Source organism: Mixophyes fleayi, chromosome 5 (assembly GCF_038048845.1).
Source record: "Mixophyes fleayi isolate aMixFle1 chromosome 5, aMixFle1.hap1, whole genome shotgun sequence".
Lineage (NCBI taxonomy): Eukaryota > Metazoa > Chordata > Amphibia > Anura > Limnodynastidae > Mixophyes > Mixophyes fleayi.
This window is the reverse complement of record NC_134406.1, coordinates 214299120-214321920: the sequence shown is the minus strand read 5'-3', so window position 1 is coordinate 214321920 and position 22801 is coordinate 214299120. Positions and strand designations below refer to the sequence as shown.

General features: G+C 39.4%; 1 protein-coding gene and 1 long non-coding RNA gene across 3 annotated transcripts in view; one reads left to right on the top strand and one right to left on the bottom strand.

The window, feature by feature from the left end:
- The window catches only part of LOC142158976 (uncharacterized), a 37695-nt gene extending 29479 nt beyond the window's left edge, over nt 1-8216 (bottom strand). The window contains exons 1-2 of one of the 2 annotated variants that reach the window (XR_012692889.1): nt 8202-8216; nt 7722-7841 (exon numbers count right to left, since the gene is read on the bottom strand). This is a non-coding gene — a long non-coding RNA (uncharacterized LOC142158976). Of the gene's footprint in view, nt 1-4761; nt 7842-8201 lie in introns of those variants that run through there. The other variant, XR_012692888.1, reaches the window with a different exon arrangement.
- A 1425-nt stretch (nt 8217-9641) lies between these two features.
- Nucleotides 9642-22801, top strand: part of KCTD1 (potassium channel tetramerization domain containing 1) — a 46432-nt gene continuing 33272 nt past the window's right edge. The window contains exon 1 of the mRNA XM_075213455.1: nt 9642-11545. Within this exon, the coding sequence (XP_075069556.1) occupies nt 9779-11545 (1767 nt within the window). The 5' untranslated portion in view covers nt 9642-9778. The remainder of the gene's footprint in view (nt 11546-22801) is intronic.

Sequence of the window (22801 nt, the reverse complement as noted above, 5' to 3'; positions counted from 1 at the left end):
CCTATAGCAACCAATCAGATTGTAGCTGTTATTTTGTAGAATGTACTAAATAAATGACAGCTAGAATTTGATTGGTTGCTATAGGCAATATCTCCACTTTTTCAATCAAGCAGTTTAGTAAATGTAGCACCAGGTTTCTTATCAAAAATCTAATTCATACAAATAAGGGTAAAGGTCGGCTTTCCTAAACATAAAGTAAGTGTTCTTTAAATATGGCAAATTTCCACTGCTAATTTTAAAACCTAAAATACCTTATGGACATGATCATCGACACATCGTCCCTACAGACGTTTTTGTGATAGAAAAAATGTCATCATCCTTACTGGTAGTCAGGTGACCCATATAGTCGGCATGGCTCGCCTCACAGCACTGGAGCTATGGGTTCAATTCTACCTAGGGCACCATCTACGTGGAGTCTGTATGTTGCACTGTGTTCTTGTGGGTTCGGGTGCTCCAGTTTTCTTCCACAGTCCAAAAACATACTGGTAAGTTAAATGGGTTTGGACAAAACTGACCCTGGTGTGTGTGTTTGAGAATTGAGACTGTAATCTCTACTGGGACAGATGTAAGTGATTAAACAATATCTGTAAAGCCCTGCACAAAAGGTTAATAATAACATTGTATCAAACAAAAGACACAAATATTTATGTAGTAAAATATGTGTATTTATATTTGTTCAGTAGCACATCACTTTAAATGATATATTATGGTTGTGTACTATTATCATTTATGATATTGCATATGTTATCAATTTTATATTTGTAACATAATTGTTGGTCATAACTTTGTTGTGTGACAGCAGTGATCCAAATAATGTTTGTCATTTTTCATGGAGTAGCAATTCACCCTCCCATGCCCATACTTCAATCATAGTGACAGTCATTGCGCTGCTTATGCAATGATTATAGAAAGTAGCACAGATAATTTCTGTTACCCCAGGCTTCTTTCTGCAATCAGTGATTGCATTGTATGGCTGGTGAATAGAGCGTCAGAGTCATACTTGTCTACTTGGTTTGTCTACGGATCTCACTTTGTTCCTAATCGGGCGAGGCCTTGATGACGTGATTTGATATGTATGACATCATCATGACCCCATCCAACGCTGCTGAGTGACGCATATCGTGTTGTTGCACAGTGGTGGTGGTGTGGCACCGATGACACAAACTTGTCCCTTGGAGCAGAGGGAAGTCCAGAAAGTAGACAACTGGGTTACAAGTGCCCCTTCTGGTAGTGAGTAGAATGCGTCTGCAAACCTGGAGGCCCACAGACTGATTTTTAAACATTTTTTAGCTGGACTTCTTTAGCATTGCATACAAATGTTACTCTAAAATCCTTTAAAAATATGGAAATTCTTTACATGGGATACTAACTCTAATCTAAAAAAAAACTGAAAAGCAAACTGGTAAACTTAGTTTTTAAAAAAAATATGTTGTTAGTTAAATTTGAAAGCTCTTTCCTAGTAGATAAATGTGTATTTTAGCAATTCTTTTTATTAATAAAATATGTCATAAAATAGATTGCTTGGAGTACGCTGTTAGGACAGTTTCTTATGGTCCCAATCATGACCAGTACAATTTTAACCCTTTTGTCCTTTCCCAAGTGGCTCTGACATCACAATGGGAACATACTGCATTTGCAAAGTCTATGTATCATGAATCACCCTACTAGTTAAGTTATCAGAACCTGTTGTAGACGAGAGCTTCACCTTTAGCAACCCCGTTCCCATGGAACCAGATATGTTCACCGGTAATTGGTTGTCCTTGGTTGAGTAATGATAACTTAATTCAGGTAGGTGGACACCACAGAACACTTGGTAGTGGGATGAAGAGCAGTGATCTCTGGCAACAGGGATGCAGGATGCAAGTTTAGTATATAGTTGTACTGAGTTGCAATAGGATGTAATACCAACTTCCACCAGTATAACAGCTTGGCAGTTTGTGTGGAGATGGCTCTGGAGAGCAACACACAGTGCAAAGGAAAAGTGCAAATTCAAGGTTGCACTATGAATCAGAATTGAGTATAACTGCTGGGGAAACAAGCATGTGAACGCTATAAGTCATTGGTTTTGTGAACCTGACAAGAATTAAAGCAACAGTAACCAATCAGGGCAGATGTCAGAGTAAGCTGCAGGTGAGTGAAGTTCATGTGATCACACCCAGGCTGACATCCTAAGGTATGCAACACTGCAGCAACCAAAACAAAAACAGCAATTACCTGCTGTTCCTAAAACTATGTAGTATGCTAATATAAGATAGGATAGAAATATACATAAATACTTCATTCTGGTGCTCTGTTCTTATAATATGAGATCCTTCTTTGCAAACATAATGTGTGCCTCCTGTTAAGGATTTTGGGGTCTATTTATTAAACTTTTTCCCCCTTGTAAATCCCCGAAAACGTTCTTTACCGGTAAAATCCTTATGTATTAATCTAGCATATCGGAGATATCTGCTGCTTTGCACCCATTAGCGTTTTTCTGAGCACTCCCCATAACAATGTATGGGGAGTGCTCAGTAACGCTATGTATGAAAGTGTGGCAGGTGAAGTATTTCTCTTTTTTTACATGTTAATCTGAAGCTGGTGTACATTAACATAAGTGAAGCATTTCACTGAAAACAGCTCTGCTCCGAAGAGCTGAGCTGCACAGCGCATGTGTGGAGGGATCACATGATCCCTCCATGTCACATGCCTCAGGTTCCTTCAGACAGGGATTTCTGTGCGTATGCCCGAGTTTACCGGTCGGCGCATGTTCACAGGGATTGAAAGAGGGACGATCAGCACCGCACAGGAAGGAAAAGAGAAGAATCCAGTGAAAGGTAAGTGAAACACTTCACAGGAGCAGCCGTTTTTCGGAACGGCTGTTCCTGTGTTGATTTTTAATACATATGAGAAACTTTTCAATCCGCATCTATGCGATGAGGATTGAAAAGTTTCTACAGAAAAAACCGAAGGGTCATAAATAGACCCCTTTGTGAGGTATCTGAAAGATATCATGTTAACCACCACTGGTCTAGATTGTAGGAACTATTGCTTATAGAACTAATGTAAACCAAGAGATGTTATTTACAATGCAGTAAATGGACAAGGCATAGATTTCCACTAATTGTCATTGGTTATTGGAACACAAGAAAAAGCTGTGCTACATGTAATATAAGAATATAGGCAATACCCTCATCTCGCAAATTACTATAAACTGTACAAGATTTTAGGAGTAAATCGGTGTCTCCTAAGGGTGGATAGTAGTCATACATCTTGGAATGTCCAGGGTGAACTATCTAAATGCATTGGTTCAAAACCAAGGCGATATGTAGTGTGCATTCAGTGTGTCTCTAAGTCAGGTCCATTGTTCTTGTCACTTTACCAAGGATGAATAAGTTTCTTTTACATGGAGTTTTAAATATAGAACATTTATTTTTGCGAATAATACTATTAAACCTAAAATACAAGTAACTTTATATAAAACAGGTACTAACAACATTTACAATTCTAATTGTGAAAGTTACAGGGACTTGTCAGAGCTGTAACAATTTAATGTAAAACTTCCATCACGAGGAAAGGATTTTTTTCATTGACACACCATTTATAGTGTGTCCGTTGGGAATTTTGACTAAATGAGTAGTCAAGGTGAAGCCTGTTGCACTGCTTCCTCCCCGAGTCCCTGCGCAGAAATCCTCTGTCACTTCTGATTATATATAATATCTAAATATTGCATACGGTGTCGCACTGCACCAAACAAGGAGCATTAGGATTATTTGTGTGTGTGTGTGTGTGTATATATATATGTGTATATATATATATATATATATATGTATACATACACTGTTATGAGCACTACTATATATAGAGCTCATAGATTGGAAACATTTGTGTATTTGTGAATGTCACAAGATCTGGGTGGATTTTCCTATTGGGGCATAGGGCATACCTCTGCAGGCTGGTGCTGAGCCCCAAGGACCGCACATGGAAGTCCTGGGGCCGCAGCATTCTGAAGTTACAGCCACCAACATATTCAGCTTGTTAATAGTGTTAACTAGCCAAATATGGCTGATCTAAGGGGGCCACTCAGACAAAAATTCCTACAGGCCGAATTTTTTTTAATAAAATTTCCCTGTTTAAGGTGACTTTTATCATTAATATTATTTGTATTTTAGCTTTAGAGTCTTTCTAAAACAATGTGGCCTACAATGGCCATCTTGAAATCACATTTTCCACCATTTTTTATAATGATCCTCTTGATACCAACCAATTGCCTGATACTGCAGTGTGTATGGGCACCTATAGTCATTTGAAAGCATTGGAATGCTTGATCATATATTTGGCATTCTGTAGGGACAACTATCTTATTTTCTAGGTATTGGTCAACACAATATTTATTATGTGGATGTAGTTATTATAAACATGGTTGATACTGTGTTTCTCAGAAAGTGAATAAACTGTTCAGGAAAATCAGAAGTATTTATTTGGTGGCTTGTAAAAGTACTTTACTATCTTGGATGTTTTTAAGAAATGTGATGACTATGTTGAAGATTTGCCTCCTGAGGAGTATTCTAAATGAACATCTCTCATACTAGGACTCCATGGGGAATGGTGCCTCAGCAAATTTAAACTCCTATTAACTCATCCTGTGACCTTAATCATGACCGACATAGGAGAATACAATATTTGCAGCCAGCTGTATACTATAAGTTACACAGGAATGAAACAAGCACATTTCAGATTTAAGATTCTTCTAATTTCAGTGATCAAACACCAGGGAAAATGTCACAAATGCATGGTTAATGTTTAATAAAAAAAGCAAACAATAATTAATCACATGTCCTCATATTTAAAGAACTCCGCCTTTCCCTGGACACCATTTTTAATTTAACTGAGCACCAAATACATGCCAGGGCACAAAAACAAAAAATGTTTTTAGGTGCTATAGGCTGTAGGGACACCATAAATCAATATACAACAAAATCAAGGGAAGAGTTGGAAAGGCTCCTGCTCCTACAGAAATAGTCATCATATACTGGTAGTACTAGCCAATTGCCCGCCACTATTACTATTATTATTTTTTGCCATTTACATTTGGTGCCAATTAAGACATTAGTCCTCTTGCCCAGCACTTGTGCCAAACAGAAGGATTGGCTTGTGTGTCGATAGCTTAAGGCTTTGTGTAGGACCAGCCTAACAGCGGAGGTCCTGCTTTGTGTTTGGACGCAACCAGCACACAACTTGTGTTATAAAAAAGAGACGGAACTTGAGCGTAGTTCCGACCATATTCAACTCCAAGCAGATCACAAGATATGTTTTCATTTGAATCTGGCCGTAAGTACGCTCTCCCAACAAAGTACTTGCCATATGTAGACAGGAAGAACAGACTACAGTATACGCACAAGTGTCTGTACACTAAAAGGAACAGAACACATTAGAAAAAAAAAATATAACATAAAAGAACAACAGTACAATCATTAATAAAAAAATATGGATTCATTTTTTTTTTACATCCCTAAATATACACTATATGGACAAAAGTATTTGGACGCTTGACCATTACACCAACAGGGACTGTAATGACATTGTATTCAAATACATATACTTTAATATGGAGTTGGTCCCCCTTTTGAAGCGATAATAGCTACCACTCTTCTTGGAAGGCTTTCCACAAGATGTTGAAGTGTGTCGGTGGGAATTTGTTGGACAAGAAGGCCTGGCTCACAATCTCTGTTCCAGTTCATCCCAAAGGTGTTTGATGGGGTTGAGGTCAGGGCTCTGTGCGGGCCAGTCAAGTTCTTCCACACCGAACTCATCAAACCATGTCTTTGTAGTCCTTGCTTTTTGCACTGGGGCACAGTCCCGCTCTGTGATTTTACATGATCTTCTGCTTCATGGCTGAGTTGCTGTTGTTCCTAAATGCTTCCACTTTCTAATAATATCACAGTTCTCTGTGGAATATCCAGCAGAGATGAAATTTCACAAACTTATTGCAAAGTGGCATTCTATCGTATCACCACGCTTGAAGACACTGAGCTCTTCAGAACGACCCATTTTGTATCATAAATGTTTGCAAATGGAGACTGTATGGCTGAGTGTTTGATTTTATACACCTCTGGCAACGGGTCTGATTGAAACACCTCAATTCAATAATTAACAGTTGTGGCCAAATACTTTTGTCCATATAGGACCTCATTTAGAGTCGGACGCAAAGTCCGTTTAAGAAGTGTAGGAGTGGGAGTGTGCCGCAGCTTGGTAGGGTATTACGAGTGGCAAGCAACCCCAGTTCCGTCCCACTCTTAATACCCTATCGAGCTGCGAGCAGTTCCTGCAATTAACTGCTTGCGCCACCTAATTCCTGCCGCACAGCTTTAGCCCTGTTTTGACGTGTGTTGTGTCTGCGCCTCACTGCGACTAGGATTTATTTACATGGTCACACCTTCACAATTCCGCGTTCCTCCCATTCTCTCGTAGTGAGTCGCAAGTGTTAATTGCATCCATGATGCAGGCGGATTTGGGGCTTTCTGCACATGCGTGATAGTGTTTTTTTTGTTGAATGCGGCTTAAACGGACTTTGCGTCCGACTCTAAATGAGGTCCATAGTGTACAGTGCTTAGGATTTCTATGTGAACAGGATGTGAACTGCTTCTATACCATTCCAATTACAATGGGAGTCCTTTATTTAAGCTTAAGCTTCATAAAACAACTGCAAAAAGTGCTGCATACAACATTTATAATTGAACATGCACCTTTTTTTCCTCATTTGTTACTGGTGCATCTTTTTTCAAATACTTTATCTAAAAGTGTTGTAGTTGTGGCTTAACAATCACCACATTTACAATATATTTACCACAAATGCTATATTTGTGAGCCTCAAGAAAGGCACATAGTTAATGTCAGTATAGGAATGGTACACGCAGATATTATTATCCTTTAATTATATATCTCCACTGTATTAAACAGCACTTTACATAGATTGTGTAATCATTTATATCAGTCCTTGTCCCATTGTAGCTTACAGTTCCTTACCACATACACACATTTTTTTAGCAGCCAATTAAACTACCAGTATGTTTTGGACAGTTGCAATAAGCCTTTAAATGCATAAAATGTAACAAATAGATAAAAGCCATTCAACATTTCTATAAATGTCACACAGGAAAGAGAACCACTTTTAGGGGGAAACAATTGTGCAGTTTCTTCAGAACCTGTTTTTAGAAATGGCACTTTTTCCAGTTTGGTAGAACATGTGGGTGTAATCTCAAATTTCTCATTACCAAAGTTGTTGGTTTTTTTTTGTAATGATACTCCAGATTTTGTCAGATTGTATCCACAATTTTATATCTGAGCAAAATGTGCCAGTGAAACCCTAAATGAATTAAAATGTTTACATTACATTCATTGCAAACACTGTTGACACTGGAAGCACTAGTCAAACTGCTGTCCATTTCAATGGAGAGCTCCTAAATTGTTTATGGCATCCTGCTTTTCACAATCAGTTGCTGACTGGTTTACATGAAAGTGGGACCATATACTGGTAATCTCAGGTTACGTATCCATGATATGTCTGTCTACAAGTATTTGCTCTGTCACTAAAAGCCTGTTCATGATTCATTTAACAATGCTGAGGAATGTATTCACATTGGGTGACATTATTAAACTATTCTAGAGTGCAAATTACTTAATTTGCAACAGTGGTCATCAATAGAGTGGGCAGTGCAGGGAATTTTCCAAAATGGCCGTACCTTATTGATGGGATTACTGGTGGAACATTTATGACAGGTAAGAAACGTCTATAACAGAAAATCTGGGTCTACTAAGGTACTCGCCCAACATCAGCTCAGAATGCACCAGTTGAGGGATATCTATAAAGAAACAATAAGAAACAATAAACTGCTGTTTTCACAAATGCAATTTCTGCCCATTATTTCTCAGTAGCACTGTTTTTGCACAATTTACCTATACAGTTTTTTTCTATATATAAATGTATCCCAATAAGTCATAAAACATCTTAGGTTATAGTAAAGCTGGGTACACACTGATGCAATTATCATGCAGATTTCACGATAAACGACCATCTGGTCAGATACTGCAACAGTGTGTACACTCCCATGATCATGTTTTATCGCATCAAGGCACATAGTATCGTTTGATTTGTTTTTCTAAACTTCCTAAATAGTACGATCAACGATGTTGGGCAAATGTGGAAGTGTGTATGCACTCACCACCAACAGTGTAGGCAGATAACTGTAGAGTGTGCAAAGTCATGATCTTTTCAGCAGATAGTTGAGAGTTGAAGAGCATAGATCTGAAGGTAAATCGTGTAAGTGTAAACACACGAGTCTGCATGCTCTTGTGGACTTTCAGTCATTGTTAAAATCGTTACAGAAATCACATCTGTACTAAATTTCAATAGTATGTACCTGGCTTAAGATTTAGAATTGTACTGATGTAAGCATTCAAAAAGTCTCAGGGACTCGTGTAGAGTTGGACTCAAACTGGGATTTCAGCATATAATACGCTTTTTTACTTCTGCGCATGCCCACAAGGCACTAGTTACATTTCTGCCCATAAGTAGACCGAGTTGCATTTTGCTCTTGCGGCCCCTTATGATTGAAGATGTGGAACGGGGGAAGGAGGGGGTGCAAGGGCTTGTTGGAGCAAATGCAACTTATGTAGATTGAGACAGCGACGCATATGCATCTATTAGGAGACGGGAAATTTGTCAGTGCTCGATCACTGGTGTAAGTTATGACCTGATGGTGATGATGGTGATGGTTTGTGTTTTAGACAGAAACTGCTTCCAACTCTACACGAGGCTCTTGGTTTCAGAAAATATTATGTCAAGTGTACAATAGGAACTATATAATGCCCCTTATTATTTTAAGTTAATCATAGCCAATTACATTATGTATGTGTCATAAGGAAACATATTAACTTTAATGATTATTAGTGTGTTGGTACATGGATGTATTCCTTACCACAAATTTAAGACTACAAGGGGCATATTTCCCTTCGCACCCCTTAGGGTTGTGAAGGGAAATCTGTGATGTGGTGGTACCGTAATTGCACTTTATGTGTGTGGCCATGCGTATCCGCAATCAAGTGTAAGTGCAGGATTTTGCCTTTTAATAGAATAGGTGGATATGGTCTAAATTATAGTCTAACAATGATGAGAAATTAAACTAAATGGATTAAAATATTAATGGAGTAAAAATACCATTGTGACAAACACCTGCACTGTCAGATCTTATGGAAGAAGTTTCTACCATAGAACGATCAATGCCTAAATTATAAAACTATTAAACATACTGTGGTGCAGAATGGTATTATTATATATAATGCTTTAGTCTACCAGTCATATTGTACTATATTGTCAGAGGTTGCTGTAACAGGTGAAAAGGTTTCACATAAGATTTTAAGTAGCACTTTATATTAAACTACCCTCATACAGCCTGTATTTGTCTTCTGTACATCACCACTCATATATTTAATATTTACACACTATCCTCCTGACACGATCTCTACCCTGACATGTGTATAATATAGCCTGCTGTCCCCATGCTCTGCCACCACTCAGACATATAATACCACCGCCTCCCCCCGGGCAGTGGCTCTGAGCTGGTGTCTCCAGAGCCGCCTCCTGTCCTCCCCGTCCCCTCCCCCCGGTCTGTGAAGGTCATTACACCCAGGCAGTCGCGGTCCAATATAGCGCATGCGCCCGGGCCCTGGGACTGGCAGAAACATAGAGAGGCGGCACAGCCTCGTATACATAGCAGGCAGAGTGAAATAAAGAGGCAATATGGCGAGGATGCCTGGCAGCGGGGACTGCAACCCGGGCACCGCAGAAACCGACCCCATGCACGCACAGCCCCGAACAGCACAGCACCGCCTGCAACCGGGCAGCGCCGGAGAAGAAGAAGAAGAGGAGGAGGAGGAGGAAGAAGAAGATGAGGATGATGAGATCCAGGAGATACAGATCACCGGGGATGAGGAGGAGGACGACGAGCTGCTGCTGCTGGAAGATGAGGATGATGAGGAGCTGGAGGAGGATGACATACAGCTGGAGTGGGAAGACGGGGCACTGCTGGAGACCCCCTACACCCGGCTGGGTGACCGTGCAGCTGTCCCGCACCACTCTTTACAGCGCCCGGTCCTGGCGCCTGGCCTGCGCTCCGGGATGGTGGTGGAGGACGTAGACCCTCTGTTGCTGCAGTTCGGGGGCGCAGGGAGAGTTGCCGATGGAGGGGGGTGTGCGGGGTCCCCATCTGAGCGCCCGGAGAGAGCCAGGCTCAGCGAGAACACCCGGCTGGCTACCCGCTATGCGGTGCGTATCTTCCGGGAGTACCTGAGCGAGAAGGCGCAGAGCCCAGACTTTGAGAACATGGACAAGGAGGCGCTGTGCCGGGTCCTGCGCTCCTTTTACGCCGAAGCGCGATCAAAGAGCGGCCAGCTGTACAGCAAATCCTCCCTCATCAGCATCCGCTCGTCCCTGAACCGCTACCTGAACGAACCCCCCTACTGCCGCACTCTCGACCTCACCAAGGACCCCGAGCTGCGTAGCGCCAACCTGACCCTGGCCGCGGTGATCCGCAAACTAGAGGAGCAAGGGGCCGGCCCGGTGGTCCAGAAACAGGCCATTACCAGGGCTGACCTGAGGAAACTTTACACCTCCTGCGTCTTCAGCGCCTCCTCTCCCTTCGGTCTCCTCAACAAGGTCTGGTTCGAGACGTGCATGTACTTCTGTACCCGGGGCAGGGAGAACCAGAGGGAGCTGGAGGAGGACTCCTTCGGTCTGGCCATGGATGAGGATGGTCGGCGGTTTGTCTATTTCAAGGCTCTGGGGCCCTATCACAAGTCTCGCTCCTCCTCTTGGGGAAAGAAGCGCGGTGGTCCTGGCGTGGTGACCACAGCGGACGGGGACGAGGAGAACCTGCCCCGCATGTACGAGACTGGCACGGAGTTTTGCCCCTACGCCAGCTTTGTCAAGTACCTGGCCAAGCGCAACCCACTGTGCAAGGCCTTCTTCCAGAGGCCCAGGGACCACTGCAGCGAGTCTGATGTGACATGGTATGAGAATAAAGCAATTGGCAAAAACTTGCTGGGCACTCGCATGCAGATGCTCTCCAAAGCGGCCAAACTCTCCAAAACATACACCAACCACTGCATTGGCGCTGTGTCTGTGGCTACACTCAATAGCATCGCAGGCATTGGTACAAAGCTGGGGCCCCCTTACTTCATGGACAGCATGAATGGTACAAGGCACAGGTCAGTGGCTCCTAGTAATATCTGTATCCTGCCCAAGCCTAATGGTGGGCTACAGGAGCTCAAGACTGAGACACTCAAGAGGCCATTGTATGATTCCAATCAATCTGCCTATGGGTCAGGGGAAACTTGCAGTCCTCCATCTCCAAAGAGACTCTGCATAAGGTCTGCAGAGCCTTTAGACTGTGTCATGGTTGTGTCTGTCAAGAGTGACCCTCAGCCATCCTGTCCGGAAACTAATGGTCACATGGTGCTTGCTGCCTCACCTGCTGTCACTTCCCCCACTGTGGTGTCCCCAGTCCAGGTAATGTGCAGAGTATTGATGGGGGATTCCTGAGCAGGCAACCCACTGTTGTATCTCTTTCTATTCGTATAATACGGTGTCTATATATTGTTTAAGCTGTTTACATGATGGTTGAATTGAGAAACAAACTAACACACTTCTAACAGTTATTAGCGCTGATTGTGTATAAACATGGAGTAATTTGTTATATGTGTTATAACTGTGCAGTGAAACATCTGTTTCCTTGCATAAGAACATTTTGTTACATTTTTTTTAAAGTTACACAGTGTTGATCAAACACATGAATGTCCAGTCTAGGATTGTCTTTTTGTTAGGTTAGGACACTCACTTATATTTTCAAGTTCTGTAATGTAAACCAAAGAGTCACAGATTAAATAATGATTGGAACAGCGGAGATGCAGTGAAACTGCAAGTTCAGTCTATAGGTTTGAAGCTAAATTCTCCACTTCCACTAGTTAATACCCTTGTTAAACTTGATACTTTCATACTCTAAAATGAACATATTTTATGTATATATATATATATATATATATATATAACAGGGATTCTCAAAACAATACTCCTACATCCCAGTATCAAAAACTTATATAACCTTGTTTGAACCTCCTGTCGCACAGGTTATTTTCTCCCTGGCAGATTTGCTAACATGGCCAGTTTTGCCAAGAGGATATCCGTCTGGTCCATTATTTGCCAATTACATTTAGGCTAAATTAAACTTACTCAATTCATTTGTTTAAAGAAGTAATTTCATCAACTATAATATAGCTAAAGTATCATGTGCTAAATGCAAGCAAGTATGATATAGTGATAAAGTTCACATGAGGACATACATGGATTTGTGAGTTGAAGAAAACTGCCATCCACTTGCAGCATTTGCTATAAGGCTAAACTGCACTAAAGATTTCTGTTTTGTGACTTCTGTCACATGCAACTAAACACATCTGTGCTTTGTTTGCAACAGCATGTGTTTTAGCACAATGATTAGACAGCCACATGATTTTTGCGCCAGCTTTAATACATTGAAACACCATACTGTTACTGAATTTTACAATGCACTTTGAATATGTTTCATGTGTTAAATGCAATCAATAATCTCTACCACAATGGTTATTATTGAGGTGGTTTTATTTTTGTTCATTGAGGTTCATGCATTTACCATGCAAAAAAAGGCACATAAACAGCATAGTGGTGAACATACCCATAGCAAAGTAGCATTAATTCTCAAACCTTGTCCTCAGGAGTCTCCTAACAGGTTTTGTTTTGAGTATTACACATTCAATGGTGAATTAATCTATTTGACTAGGTCAGTAATTTTACCAGATATGGAAATTCTCAAATATGACCTGTGTGAGATATATATAAGAGAACTACATATTAGAAAGTCTTAGGGCTAGATTTACTAAGCTGCGGGTTTGAAAAAGTGGGGATGTTGCCTATAGCAACCAATCAGATTTTAGCTTTCATTTATTTAGTACCTTCTAAAAAAATAACAACTAGAATCTGATTGGTTGCTATAGGCAACATCCCCACTTTTTCAAACCCGCAGCTTAGTAAATCTAGCCCTTAAAGTAACATCTCTAAGTTCTCTGAAATACCTACTATAGGGTACCAAGACAGCCTTAAGTAATCCAGTAGTAACCCTAGTTTTATTTTATTTTTTTAAAAAGTCATGTTTTGTACTAATATATGAGGGGTTATAAAAAACCCACAAAAGTTTACTCTGCCAAACAAGTAAAGCTGGGTACACACCTATGCAGTCATACAGATGCAATATCTCTAATGATTTCACCAATGCTTTAAAGTCCAGATGAGCATGTCGATTTATGCGTACACAATTATCTTTAGATCTGCGATCTTCATCTCTCATAACCATCTGCTGAAAAGATTGCGACTGTTCACACTCTATAGATATCTGCCTATGCTGTAGGTCGTGAGTGTGTACACACTTCCACACTTGTCCGACATCATTCCATCGTTGATCGTGATTGTTAGGAAGTTTAGACAACAAAATCAAACTATACTATGTGCTTTGGTAAAAGATGATCGTGGGAGCGTACACACTCTTGCAGTATCTGACCAAACGGTCATTTATCGTGTGATCTGTACATAAGTTTGTACGTAGCTTAATTCTCACAGTGTAGTACAAATTGAAAACACTTGTAGTGACAGTTGATTTTGTTTTCTGTCAGCAAACAAACTTTTTGGTAACGTATTAGTAAATATAGAGATTTTGTGCAATACTGACCTGTTCACGTGCTGTACAGCTGAAATGTCCCCTGTGTGAATAAGTCAAAAGAAGCATATAAAATAATATAATAATACTGAGTTTGTGGAATTGTAAATATTTTGTTCTCCCAGGAAGTGTTTGGACACTTTGTTCAGGTAAAACAAATACAATTGTTTATACTTTATGTATTGTTCTGTGATGGTGGTCGTTCATACCAAGGGGGTTATTCTGTAAGTTGTGAAAGTTTTTTTCAATTGCCTACAATTTAGAATATATTCTTGTGCATACAGTAGTTCACAAGGTGTTCTGTAACCACCGGATGTATTAAGCAATTACAAGAACATTACAACGTTCTGTTATCACGATTCAATTAATTTTACACAATATTTAAAAATATTTTCATTATAGTTTATTTGAGTGATGAGTGATAAACACCTAGGTACAGATTTACTAAAGTGCTTTTTTTCCCTTATACTACATATTTTCATGCACTTTGATGTGTGGTTTTTTTAAACTGTGATTTACTAAAGCCAAAAGTGCAAATCAAACCGCATATATCATAGCGCTCGGTCTGAAAGCACAATCTGTAATATCTTTTAAATGGGATGCATTCGGCAATGTATTAAGCAGTGTTTCCCATAACACATGGTTCTGACAGGTGAGATGGCTCCAACCACATGTTATTTGGGCTATCTTGCCTGTCAAACTGAAAAATAAAACAAAAATGTCCCCTTCTTTCCAGCTTACTCAGCATTGGGCCTGATCCTCTGGCAGGTCGAATGAGTACCATTGTAATACTGTGAAAATATAGTGCTAGCTCTTGGGACACCACAAGTGCCAGCATGCACTGACAGCCCATGAGTGTTCTTGCGTGCTGGCACTTGTAGAACTACAAGCGCCAGCATGCACATGGGTGCCACTGCATACTTGCAATAGTCTCAAGGTGTGGGGACCCAAACACATTGCTCGGGAATGTAAGGGAGGGGACTTTTTTTTAATTTATATTTTAGACAAGTGAGTTTGGTGGGGGGCATCACAGTCAGCCTGTAAACCATGCCAGGCTCTCCACATAGGCAAACCGCAAACTAAAACTGGATGTTTCTTATCTGATTTTGCCATGCAGTGTGTCCTGAACCACATGCAGTTTAGGGATTTGCAAACCACCGCACAACAGATGCGGTGTAAGTTTCCACCTTTGAACCGCAGGATAGTAAATGTGTGGCAGTTTGCAAACTGCTGCTTGGTTAATGTCCCCCCTGATTTCTTCAGTTATCTGTATCAGTGACTTGAGAACCTTGTGTGACTGATGTTGTTTACCTGATGATGTCTTGGCCAGCTGTTTCTTCCACCCCTTTTTATACCTGTATGATTTATATTCCAATGACCACACCGGTTTTCACTCTCACTGAATTATAATTTTATGGCCAACAGCCAAAAATGGCAAAAAATCCACCTTGCTACAGCTGTATAGTAGATCTATATAGATGCAATTTTACTTCAGGAACCTCTAAATGTAGTTGGCCCGAGAACCAATATGTGTATGTTACACACAAATTAATGCAGTTTAAATGCGCTCATAACCTCAAATTTACAGCATTGCGCCACAAAGACTGATGTCCATAAACAATTTTATGGATCATAGGTTTAATGTTGATTTGAGTCTTAATGAAAAGTTAAAACTTTGCTTAGCATATGTTATAGACATTAATGTCCACTAGTGGGTTTACTTCATCCTGAATGCGGTATATGGAACTACATCAGATTGTTGTATATGTTTCCACTTTTCAGGTGAACATTTTTATGTATCAAAAGAGGCTAATTAAGATGCAGACATCCAACTTGCATTTCTTCCTAACTCAATGTAAATATGTGACTAATGTTTTAATGTGGTTTACACTTTAGAAATTTCAACAGATATTAGGTGAACACAAGTTAATGTGTATGGTTGCAGTATCCAGGAAGGAAAGTAGATGAGAACAGATCTTCAAGGTGATCTTTTGCCATTTAAGACTGGCTTCAATTGGATGGTTTGGTTCATGTGTGGATCAAGTTTGAGATATTGCACTATATGGCCATGTTGCCTAAGCTGAATGTAAACCGAACTAACAGATTTAGATGTAGTATGATATCTGTTCAATCATGACAGTCATTAAACTGACTCAGGACAGCAACTGCTTTATGTTGTATTTGCACATTGTGGGCCTGATTCATTATGACACGCAAAACAAACATATTGGGCCTGAGTCATTAAATAGAGCAAAGCATAAAAAAGGAGTATCTTTGCACCTGGGTAAAACCATATTGCATTGGAGGAGGAGGTAAATTTAAAATGTAGGGATAGGGCGTGTCCTAGATCAACTTTAAATTTCAGTGTAACACTAAAGCTATGAAGTATTTGAGTGCTACATTAAAAAACAGACAGTAGTTAACTTATGTGCAAAATAATAAACTAATTTGCACCCCTTGCATTGTAACATGGTTTATCCAAGAGAAAGTTTACTCTTTTTTTTGCTTTGTTCTCCTTAATGACTCAGGCCCATTGTGCGTTCCATATTCAACAAGGAGCGGATGTAAAGATACGTCTGTTAATGAATATGGGTCTAGGTCCACTCTGCTCAGACAAAAATATAAAAATTTTGTCTTCATTTTTTTTCTTCCTTTAAAATATATTTATTTATAGTTATTAATGTTTACTGCACATAAAATACATTTTTACAGTTGCTTCTGATTGCAAACACATGTCTTAGGTTGCATGCGCAACCGTCGTCACTAGTAATCACTAGTATTCGGCACTTACAGCAGACCTGTAGCTGGTGCAAGTGATATGATAGAAAGACACGTACCTTTGAATAAAAACTTGAACTTGAATTAGATGCTGCTTATTGTGAGCTCGAGCTTGGCACGCCCTTACTGTACATTGACTACATGCATGCCCCTATTCCCCTCCCTGTTCTGCCCCTGAAATCGTAGGACATAGTAAGGGTCCTTTGCACTTGAAGATGAATTGGACTTTGCTGCTTTCTCTGGCGTATGGTTTGTTTCTGGGCATGCGCAGAGCGGTTTTACGCAAAATACTGCACGTATCTGCATTTGCGGGCCTCAGTGAATCAGGCCCTGTGTCTTCAGAGCCAACTAACCACTCATCATTTAGAGGGAAAAGAAAGTAGCACTAAGTTAACTTGATTGGAATTTTCTTACATTCAAAGAACTTAATGCTTTGAAATGTTATGTACCTTTTTAGGTACTGAATAATTTTACCTTCTTCCATAGTCTCCAATTGACATACACATTAGAAGACTAAGCTGGAAATAAATTTGTAAATATTACGATTCACAAGTGATTTTCTTTTCATAATGTCAATGTAAAATAAAGTGTCATGGCCTTTGAAAGGTTGCACTAATCTTACTGTCAGTATATGTAGAGAGAAGTCATGGTTTCTGCACTTTTAATTAAACAATACTTACTGTATAAAATAATGTATGATTTGAGCAGCCATTCATGAAGAAAATGGGGACATTTGACATAAGTTAGAGAGATTTGGTTTAAACATTGATGCCTGGTAAACCACATTTTTTACCAGTTTTGTAACTGTAGTCACTAGGTTGCTGTCTGGTTCTAAGTCTAGAGCGTTTCAGCACAAAAACAATATAACAGCTTTCATTAAATGTCACAAAATTGATATACGCGGGGATATTCTTTTTTATAATATACTCCTGTGTGTACCAGGGGAAAATACATTTCTTTTAAGAACGTACATTTTCTTTTTTCAAAACAAACTTGTGAATATCCCGCTGTCTAGGAGCTATAATTCCAAGCACACACTGCCAAGTTCTGTCTGGAAGGAATTGCTGGGATTTCTAGTTCCACAGCAGTTGGAGGGTCAAAGGTTATATTCTTTAAAGATAAACTAGTTTAATCACCTGGTTAGAATCCAAGCCTGTGTGCTTAGGTGACTCCCTAATGCTTCAGCTCTAAAATGCCTAACCATGACCTATTTGTGAATCCCGAGGACAGTTGTGAGACATATGCTTTATGCAGTAGCAGAGTTTTGAAAATAATCGCCAACATGCTCAGTCCTGATTGTTCCTGTATAATAAGCTAATAATTGGTTTTGGGTTGTTAATGTTCTTGGCGTGATCCCAGCAATCCTCCCAGCTAGCAATAAATACTGCAGCATCACAACTAGCCTAGATAACTAAGACTTAACCATGTGTTCAGTGTACTATTAAAAATGAACATTATTTATGTTATATATGTGTGGCTCTTTCACATTTTCTTCTTTATAACAATGTTTAAGTAGCAAGACTAGGACTCTGGTACTTTAAGGCTTTCCTGTAATATATGTTAAGGAGGATTACAAACTTGATGCAGTGGGTGTCATCTTTTTATGGCTAGGCGTGGATGTGTTTTAATTCCATGAGCTTGATTGGAGAAGCATTGAACATGTGACAGTTCACTGAGGTTTCCTGTTCACCTCATTTGACACCAGAGGTCAATGACTGTAGTTGTTGTTGTTCTTTTTCATCTGACGTCAAATTCTTTCCCTCAGGCAACTCTTGAGCCTGAAGAAACTACTGCAAATCATTGGCCAATGTTTTCTGAATGTGAACTGAACATCTTGTTATAGAAATTGGTGTCTTTGTAAATCTGTCTAGTAGCAATGTCTTTAACTCTTCACAGACAAGAGAACATGGCTGATGTGTGGTGTAGGTACGATGGAACTAAGACACAACAAGCACGTATTTTCAAAATCATACTATTAAAACAACGGTGACATTTTAGAACAATGAATAAAAATGTGTGATTCTTAGTTTTAGGCATAAAACGTTTCAAAAGCTCTCATGTTTCGTTGCCAAGTGTAATGCTAATATCTTTTGCTTAGGTTTGTTTAAAAGCACCTGTAACAGGAATAATGTGTAATTATGCCAGTACACATTGTGCAGCAATCAAAGTAAAATGTTTATTTTTGCTTCAAAATCAACATTAATAGCAATATATATATATATATATATATATATATATATATATACAAGGCTTGTTACAGTTGGAAACTTTCAATGAATTTTTATTCTCCAACTGTTTCAGCTCAGAAAGTTGTCCACCATTCTGAGACGGATGGAGAATTATCGCTGTTGTCTACTACAAACCTTTACTTTTTTGAAACCTCTATTACAACAGTATGTATTTTTTTTTACATAAATAATTTTTTATTAAACTTTTCAAACAAAAAAAATATAGAAAAGCATTCACAGCTCAAAATTACAGATAGGCGTGATGTTTACAATAAACATAAATACAATAAAAAGACTAAAAAGAAGAAACCCAAGGAGGCAAAAGACGGAGGGTAAGTACGACCTAAGGGAGAGAAGTAAGGAAAGGGTGGGGCGGAGACATCACCTGGTTTGTCCCTGGAGAGGGATTCAATGGAAATCAATGGAGTTCATCATATCGATGGCCTAGTGGTTAGCACTTCTGCCTCACAGTGCTGGGGTCATGAGTTCAATTCCCGATCATGGCCTTATCTGTGTGGAGTTTGTATGTTCTCCCCGTGTTTGCGTGGGTTTCCTCCGGGTTTCCTCCCATACTGCAAAAACATACTAGTAGGATTGGCAGTTATCAAAATGACCTAGTCTGTCTGTCTGTCTGTATGTTAGGGAATTTAGACTGTAAGCTCAAATGGGGCAGGGACTGATGTGAATGAGTTCTCTGCGGAATCAGTGGTGCTATATAAATTGATGATGATGATGGACTGCTTGAAGGAGGAAGTGAGAACCCTAACAAGACCTAGAGGACGAGGCTGGGGACAGGTGGGTGGCATAATAGTCAGACCTTGCAAACCACTTCATTAGGGGAGAGGTAAATGAAGTTGCGTACTTAAATCCAATTGTTTCCATTACTTAGCTATGCTTAGTTTTTGCTAAGATTTTGGAGAGAGGTGGAGGAGCCGGGTTCTTCCATTGCTGAGCGATAGCCGCTCTGGCAGCAATTAAGATATGGTCGGCAGCATACCTGGGAAATAGTTGAAGGAGGGCTAGAGAGGGTTGTGGTGTGGTGACCATAGAAGTTACTTGTTGGATTAGTCCGAACACTACATCCCATAGTGGTCTGATCTTAGGACAGGTCCAAAGTACATGGAAGAGAGAGCAGGCTTCTCCACACTCTATCTGGAGTGTAGTATAATCTATAGATCATCTTGAGAGCATCTCCGAGTGAGATAGATATGCTCCAAAGATATGCTCCCAGTCCTCTTCTGACAAGGGATGATGAGCGAGGTCAGATTCCCATTGTACTTGGGCTTGCATCTTACATTGGGCAGGGGCAGTCAGAAGAAGTGATACCAGGTGGATATACCCCCTGAGTGGGAGCAGGAGTAGATTAAAAGCTTCATTATAGGTGGTGGGGGCACAACAGCATGTATTTTATTTATATTGAAACAACATGTGCTATAACATTGGTTTGAAGTTGTCTATGGGTGGGGGAATAATGTATTTAGATGATAGTATAAGAAACACTTTTATATTACTTTTAATAACAAAAGGAATTTTAATCCTATATATTTTTCTAATGCAAATATTAAGGGATGAGTGTATTACAATATTTTTGTTATAGGACTTTACCTTGTTTCTGTGATGGTGTTAGTAAGTTGCTATTTAGTACATTTTTTTTATTTCTCTTCTCTTAATTCCTTTATCTCACTGGTCTCTTTTACTAATCTAATTGAGTTGTTATAATCTTTTTATAACAGAATAAATTGGGGTATGGCTTAAAGACATCAATGAGGATGGAGTATGACAGCATTGGCAGTGTGGGCAGGTCTGTAAATATGACAGAGAGAGATAGCAGAAAGAAGTCCCTAGGCTTGTTCATAGCCTACACAGAGAAATAACATAAAACTATGTCTAGCATATATATATATATTTGCCTGTGCTACACACAGTGAAGCTTGTACATGTGTTTGTGGTTACTATCCCTATAAATAAAAAGTTTACCAACAGGTCATCAACCTTTATTTTTTTGAACCTTTGCTTTAAGTCTGGTACCTTTCCTGCTTGTCCCTTTAGCTGGGCAAATATGGGATAATAAGGTGAGCCAGTTTGCTCATTTTTAACCAGGTTGGCCAGAGATCACTTGATTGGTGGGTCCAAAATCATTGTTCTGCATGATGACACTGCTAGGGACTGACCAGATTTTGATTGGGCAGGACCAAAATATAGTCACCCAATAACTGCCAACAGCATATATGGGTGGTCATCGTCCTCTTGCACTGGATGGACCACTTGTGGTATTGTTTGATTGCTGAATGGCTTTCTGCATATGTGGCTAAAATGGGTAGGGATCCATTTGTTCAGTGATTGGACTAAACAACCAGGTTTGTCAGTGTGTGGGCCAATTTATTGCACTTCAGCATTGGTCATGCCACCTAAACATTATTTTAAGTATCTTTGTTTTTAGTGTAAAAAGTGTCTGAGACAAAATATTTTAAGCAGAGGTATTACTTTCTATGGATGTATCTATTGTCTGATACCCTAGACAAGTGCTTCCAAGGATTGATTGGTAGACACAACCCACTGATGCTTTACATTGTACATGGAAATGGAGCCGTTTTTAAGTAGAAACACATTACTCATTTTGGCCAAGCACAGCTCAGCAGAAGTACAACTCATAGTATGTTCTGTTACAACTTGTCAAATCAAAAACAAAGCTTGGATTATACTAACCCAACAGTATTTGTAACTTATTGATGGCATTACTTTTGCTATTAGTCATATTTCCCACATACATTCTTCCATTGTGGTTTTACATGCAGCCTGTGTTTTGTTCCAAGCAGAAATTAGATGATTTTGGTATCAACAATTAAAACTGTAGAGAAATGTTTTATGTGTCTCCTACATTCAGAACTTCCATCATCTGGAACAAAAAAAAACAACAAAATATTATACACAACTTATGGATCAAAGAACCAGGAGTATTGTAAACACTGTTGTAAAGTACAACCTTAAATTCCACAGCTACGGTTTCATCTCTCAACAGGCAGCTATATCAAAGTAGGCTGGTTAGGAGTATTGTATGATTATTGATTTAATATCTATCATGTGCTAAGCTTTAGAAGCTAATATGTTATGCTATAACTTTAAGAGAAATTAGCAGATATTATGTTCAGTTTAAAAGACAAATTATTCAAGGTTGTGAAACTACATAGCAGGATGTTCACATCAACAGAAACAGACCAAGGACATGTAGTAACGTTCTTCATAAATAAAACCCAAGGACTCAAAGCTGGGGGCAGCACAAGAATATTGGCAAAAAGCCTGGAAAGAGATAACGTATAAAGAAGAAAGAATTGTTTGAACTTTCATGGAAAACTGCAATATATAATTGTTGATTGACTTTCTTTCATAATTTTACTGTCTTATAATTGGTTGTTCAGCATCTATACCCCTAGACTTACATGTATAAAAATAGACGCTGAAGCGGTCTCACATGGTAACAGAATAAAAGCTGCTCAGCATTATATCATACAGGTGTTGAGTATTTTCTGTTCACCAGTCGACTGAAAACAAAGAAAGATCTGACTGACATTGAAGGTGATTGATAGAAGTATCGGTGAACCCCGATACCCCAACACTTGCTGAACTTTGTGTCTGGGACATCTCCAAGACCTCCCTTGTAGTTTGGAAAAGAGAGAATGTCTGATTCATTTACATGGAAAAAGTGTCCATTGTGTGTGGGCATTGCTATCCACCTGAGTTCTGAGTTTTGGTTGCATGGTTCTTATTGGTCAAGAACAGACTTGTTTGAGGACAAGTGTTTTTAAGTGGTAACATTCAATCTGTTAGTAATTGTCTGTTGGTATTATTATTGTTTCTTAAACAAAGTACTTTTCTGAGGAAAGAACATTATGTCAAGCAATGATTTCAAAGTAATCTTATATGCTTATATGTTTAATAAGTTTGAAGAATGATTCTAATGAAAGCCAAAAATTCAGTTTTGTGTGCAATATCTTAACTACAACTTGATCCCCAAAGGTT